This window comes from Chiloscyllium plagiosum, chromosome 14 (assembly GCF_004010195.1).
Source record: "Chiloscyllium plagiosum isolate BGI_BamShark_2017 chromosome 14, ASM401019v2, whole genome shotgun sequence".
Taxonomy (NCBI): Eukaryota; Metazoa; Chordata; class Chondrichthyes; order Orectolobiformes; family Hemiscylliidae; genus Chiloscyllium; species Chiloscyllium plagiosum.
The window spans coordinates 33,929,234-33,935,686 of record NC_057723.1 but is presented as its reverse complement, the minus strand read 5'-3'; the positions used below and the strand labels follow the sequence as shown (position 1 = coordinate 33,935,686).

General features: G+C 40.4%; 1 protein-coding gene across 11 annotated transcripts in view; it reads left to right on the top strand.

Annotated features, from left to right (window-relative positions):
- The window catches only part of LOC122556611 (rho GTPase-activating protein 26-like), a 241,669-nt gene that overhangs the window by 203,805 nt on the left and 31,411 nt on the right, over positions 1-6,453 (top strand). The window contains exon 20 of one of the 11 annotated variants that reach the window (XM_043703512.1): positions 1,186-1,257. The exons of the other annotated variants lie outside the window; for them this stretch is intronic. Coding sequence (XP_043559447.1) covers positions 1,186-1,198 — 13 coding nt within the window. The 3' untranslated portion in view covers positions 1,199-1,257. Of the gene's footprint in view, positions 1-1,185; positions 1,258-6,453 lie in introns of those variants that run through there. 11 annotated transcript variants of the gene reach the window in all.

The following is a 6,453-nucleotide window of genomic DNA, read 5'->3' as shown; positions in this document are numbered from 1 at the left end:
GTCGAGGGCAGGTAATAGGCCAGCGCGGGGTGTCCAGGTGGATGTAGTGTGTTGGAGGTGGGCGAAGGGGTCCTCGGAAGGTGGGCGGGAGTCCTGATTGTGAAAGTAAGCTTGGAGGCGGAGGCGACGGAAGAATTGTTCGATGTCACGGCGTGTATATCTCCTTCCCCACTGACCTATTGTACTCTATGCTACTCTCTCCCCCCCCCCCCCCTCCTCTAGCTTATCTCTCCATGTTTCAGGCTCTCTGCCTTTATTCCTGATGGAGGGCTTTTGCCCGAAACGTCGATTTTGCCTGTCCTCGGATGCTGCCTGAATTGCTGTGCTCTTCCAGCACCACTGATCCAGAATCTGGTTTCCAGCATCTGCAGTCATTGTTTTTACCTCGTTGATTTTAACCCTACTGTGAATCCTCTTGCAAGGATGCCTGCCTTGAAGGTTTTCCTCCTCTCTCTACAAGAATCTCAGGGAGTCTCTCTCTCACTGCAACTCCCAGGTCATTTCTCTATGCCACTCTCTCCCCACCCCCACTCTCCTCTAGCTTATCTCTCCACGCTTCAGGCTCTCTGCCTTTATTCCTGATGAAGGGCTTTTGCCCGAAACGTCGATTTTGCCTGTCCTCGGATGCTGCCTGAATTGCTGTGCTCTTCCAGCACCACTGATCCAGAATCTGGTTTCCAGCATCTGCAGTCATTGTTTTTACCAATTGTTACAGTTAACCTGAGAGTGTAACTTTTTAAAAACATTTCGTGATATACATATGAAAGAAGTGAAACTTCTAACAGATGAGAGACTTAACAAGCAATCAAGGTATTTTTCAATGTATAATTTCAGTTACATCACACTGTAAACTTCTGCTATAAATTTGGTGTCTTACAGTTGTGTACTCCATAACCACCTGATGAAGGAGCAGTGCTCCAAAAGTTAGTGCTTCCAATTCAACCTGTTGGACTATAACCTGGTGTTGTGTGATTTTTAGCTTCCTCAAGCAGGACAGTATTGCAAAGGTGGCCTGCCCAATGTCCTATACAATATTACGTCCCAAACTTGGTGTAGTTTGGCCAGGATTTCCACCAATGATGGTTGAAATGTCCAGGGTTCAATCCTTAGGTAAAATTGTTCTCTGGAGTTCTGCTGTAGGTGGAGTTCTGTTGTTTGATTCTTATAAAGATTTTTGTCTTTCAGGGCTATGAGGTGAGGGCCAACATCCACTCAGCATCTTCTTTGTCAAGCCCTCTTTGTTTTAGTAAAATCTCTTGTTCTTCTGAACTCCTGTGAAATTAGGCCCAATCTGTGCAATCTCTCTTCATAAAGCAGCTTCTTCAATTAAGGAATGAACTGAGTGAACCTTCTCTGAACTGCCTCCAGTGCTGCTGCTTAAATGATTAGAACTAATCTAGTATGGCCTAACTTGTACTCTTGTAACAAGGGCTCCCTACTTTGATACTGTATTCCACTTCTAAGGTCAATATTTCATTTACCATCCTAATTACTGTACCTGTATGCTCAACTTTTGTGATTCAATTACAAGGGCAATAAGGTCCTGCTGTTGTGCAGTATTAGATTAGATTAGATTACTTACAGTGTGGAAACAGGCCCTTCGGCCCAACAAGTCCACACCGCCCCGCCGAAGCCCCTACATTTACCCCTTACCTAACACTACGGGCAACTTAGCCTGGCCAATTCACCTGACCTGCACATCTTTCTGCAGTGATCTTAACCAGTAGGAGTTTGTCTGTTTTTCTCACCTAAGTAGATAATGTCTCATGTTCTCGCATTAAGTATATTCCACGGGCTAAATTTTGCCAACTCACTTAAACTACGTATATCCCTTTGCAGACTTGGGTCCTCCTCACAACATACTTACTTTCTTTCTGATCCTTTTATTGTTTTATTCTGTGACATGAAAGAAGTCTTGAAGGAGAATAAATGCAGTTCCAGTGTCCTGCACTTCCAAACAGTTTGTTATACTTCCATCCTGCATTCAGTAAAAGGAAAAGAGCTTTGAGAGATCAGTGAAGTATGAAGGACAGAAGAGTATGGAGTTCGACCAGAACAGGAGTGATTGGAATTAGAAATTAGGAGTGGGAATAGTAATTCAGTGCTCCAAGCCACTCTGCCATTTAACGTAATCATGGCTGATCTTATCCTGCTCTCAACTCCACTTTTCTGCCTGCTCCCCATAGCCCTTTATCCCATTTTTCATCTAAAACTTATCTATTTCTTTCTTGATCTGTCTCCATTGCACTCTGGGGCAGTATGTTTCTGAGAGAATTAAATTCTCCTCATATCAGTTTTGAACTTACCTCCTCTCACTCTTTGACCTCTTTTTCAAGACTGTCAACAAGGGGGGCATCTGCTGAAAATCCACTTTATCAATCCCCTTTGGGATTTTATATATCTCAGTCAGATCACCCCTTATGTTCTGAACTGCAGCAAATGCATGCCCAAGCTATTCAACTGCTCCTCATACAACAGCCCTTTCATTCCTGGAATCAATCTGGTGAACATGTTCTGAACTGCCTCCAACCACATCCTTCCTCAAGTAAGGAGACCGAAACTGGACACAATATTCCAGATGTGATCTCACCAATGCGTTATATAATTGTAACAATGCTTCTTTATTTTTATAATCCAGTTCTTTTCCAATAAATGCCTGGATTCCATTTGCCTTTCTGATTACATACTGCACCTGCATAGGCACTTTGTGTGATTCATGCATAAAGACTGATCCACCTGCACTGATGCACTTTGAATCTGCTTCTTATTTGAATAATAATTTTCCTTACCTTTTTCCAGCCAAAACAGACAACATATGGGAGAAGAAAAGAGCAATACTATTGGACAATATTGATTCTCACATAGATAAGGCTAAAATTAATGGAGTGGAGCCCACATTTTAGAATGCATTTGAGACAGTGTTTCCCCAGCAGTATGTTTTACATTGAACAAGCAAAATTGCATTCCTTGATTTAGTTCTTGGAAATGAAGTGAGACGAATTTCTGATGTAATTAAGAGGAATAATATACAATTGTGACCACAGCACAATTCTTTATGAAAATGAAAAAGGGTGAGGAAACGTTTTTAAAAAAGGAAACATAGAAGATAGTAGGAGATAATTAACTGGACAAAAAAGTTAACCAGCGGTCTGATAGATCAGTTATAAAAAAAAAACTTTGAATTTATGAGGGCAAAGGTAATAACTAGTTGTACTCTTCAAAACTTAACTTTATATAAAATTATATCGATTAAGACTAAACTAAAATCAAGGTACGTGAAACCAGGGCTGCTCATTATTAAAGAAAACGATTAATGTAGAAAATGTGGTGAAGAATGAAAAGGAAGATTTGAAGAGCTGGAAACAAACATAAGAAAAAGACTTGTCTATATGGTCAAGAGTTTGATAAACATAATGGGAGTAAAAAAGATACAGGAGATTGCATCATTGAACAAAGAAATGGGAACTACTAAAATAAAATCAGAAAATGCCAGTAATACTCAGCACAGCAGACAGTATTTGTGGATAGAAAAACATACTGTAATGTACCAGCCAGTAAGTTTGATTGGAGTATTCTAATTCCTTTTTTAAGTTTCTTCAGTTTTATTATAGTGATACATTGCAGAAAAGCACAGGGTTTCCTTTCTGATGAATCAACACAGGACATGAGAATAGCATCTTTATCACATTAATTGTCTATGTTCCAATTGCCGAGATTGAAAGAATTGGTGTATTTATAGGTGTTCGAAAAAAAAACTAAGACCATAACGTGTAGGAGCAGAAGCATTCAGTTTAGCCCATCAAGTCTCCTCCACCATTCAATAAGATCATGGCTGATCTGATAATCCTTGACTCTACTTTCTTGACATTCCTCCAAAACCCTTGATTCCCTTACTGATTAAAAATCTGTCTCGCTCAGCCTTGAATATACTTAATGACCCAGTCTTTTACAGTAAAGAATTCCATAAATTGTCTACCCTTGAGAGAATAAATTCCTCCTTAACTCTGTTTCTGAAGAGGACCCCTTATTCTGAGATAATGCCCTCTGCCCCTAGAATCTTCCATAAGGAGAATCAACATTTCCGTATCTACCCTGTAAGATCCTCTAAGAATCTGGTATGTTTTAATAGAGACTCTTCTAAACTCCAATAAGTACAGGCTTAACCTTTTCAGCCTCTCCTTGTAAATAGTCCCTCCATACCCTAGAGTGAAACATCTCTGGACTGCCTCTAATGCCGTACTGTTGTGGTTCTGTTCGCTGAGCTGGAAATTTGTGTTGCAGACGTTTCGTCCCCTGTCTAGGTGACATCCTCAGTGCTTGGGAACCTCCTGTGATGTGATGTTTCCTCTGGCATTTCTCGTGGTTTGTTTCTGCCACTTTCGGTTGGCAGTTCCAGCTGTCTGCTGCAGTGGCTGGTATATTGGGTCCAGGCCGATGTGTTTGTTGATAGAATCTGTGGATGAGTGCCATGCCTCTAGGAATTCCCTGGCTGTTCTTTGTTTGGCTTGTCCTATAATAGTAGTGTTGTCCCAGTCGAACTCATGTTGCTTGTCATCTGTGTGTGTGACTACTAAGGATAGTTGGTCGTGTCGTTTCGGGGCTAGTTGGTGTTCATGGATGCAGATTGTTAGCTGTCTTCCTGTTTGTCCTATGTAGTGTTTTGTGCAGTCCTTGCATGGGATTTTGTATACTGTATATATTTCCTTAGTTAAGGGGAACAAAACTGTTCACTATTTTCCAGCTGTGGCTTGACCTTATGCCAGCATTTCGTGATTACACAGACTCCCAAATCTGCTTGTGCTGTAGCTTTCTACTGTTCTACCCTAGTTAAATAATATTTCAAATCCTCTCTTCTTTCAGTCAAAGTACATAACCACACACTTTCCGAAGTTATTTTTCATCCGCCAAGTTTTGCCCACTCACTTTATTTGTCAATTTCCCTCTGTCGTCTCTTTGTGTCATTCTCTGCACTTGTCTTCCCAGCCTCAGGCGACTCTCTGTGTGGAGTTTGCACATTCTCCCCGTGTCTGCGTGGGTTTCCTCCGGGTGCTCCGGTTTCCTCCCACAATCCAAAAATGTGCAGGTTAGGTGAATTGAACATGCTAAATTGTCCGTAGTGTTAGGTGAAGCGGTAAGTGTAGGAGTATGGGTCTGGGTGGTATACGCTTCGGCGGGTCGGTGTGGACTTGTTGGGCCGAAGGGCCTGTTTCCACACTGTAAGTAATCTAATCTAATCTAATCTCTTTTTGTGTCACCGCAATCTTGGTTATAGTACATTCACTTTCTTCATCTAAGTCATTGATATATGTGTTGTAAATAATTATGGTCCCAGCATCTTCAATTTTTTTAACAAAGGTGTTACAGTGACACTTTTCTAATCATCTGAGACATTTCCAGAATCTAAGGATACTTGGAAGACGACCACCGGTCCATCCACTCTTTTTTTTTAATATCTGAGGAAGCATTTCATCAGGTCTTTAGCCCTATTAATTTCCCTAGCACTTCCTCTCCAATGATAATTATCGTAGACATTTCCTTTCCACCTTTTGCCCTTTGATTATTTATTAATTTTGAAATACTATTAGTGTCATCTACTGAGAAGACTGACAGAAAGTGTTTATTTGATTCCTCTGCCATTTCCTGATCCCCATTATCATTTGCCCAGCTCATTCTCTGAAGGAACTAATATTAACTTTAGCCACTGTCGTCTTTTATATATATTTTTAAAGAAGGTCTTGCTACCTGTCTTGATGCAACTTGCAAATTTACCCTCAAGGTTTATCATCTTCCTCTTTATCTTTTGTTGGTTTTGAAACTTTTCCAATTCTCTGGATTACCACTAATCTTTACTATAATGTATGTTTTCTTTTATTCAATTGAATTGAATTGAATTTATTGTCACATGTACTGAGGTACAGTGAAAAGCTTTGACTTGTAAGCAATACAGGCAGATCGCTTAGTTAAGTAGCATAGATTAGTAAATAATAGGTAAACAGCAGCAAAAACAAGAACACAAATTGATCCTGCCCTTAATTTCTCTGGTGAACCATATACAGGCAGGGATAGGCTGGGGCCACTTGCCTCAGTTTCTTTCTCACTGCGATATATCTTTGCGATAACCCATGAATTATTTCTTTAAGCATTTTTCCTCAGATGTCTTTGCTAATCTCTTTTCCCAGTTCACTCTAGCTAACTCAGCCCCTTCCATTGTAAATACCCCTATTTAAGCTTAGCGCAGTTGGTTCTGACAAGTCCCTCCCTCTCAAACTAAATGCTGAATTCTAACATATTATGGTTACTGTTTTCTAGGGAATTTTTTACTATGATGTCATTTTATTAAAACTATCTCATTACTCATTGCCAGATCCAAAATAGCCTGATCCCTGTTTGGGCCTAGACTCTTCCATAAGGGGAACCAACATTTCTGTATTTACCCTGTGAAATTCTCTAAGA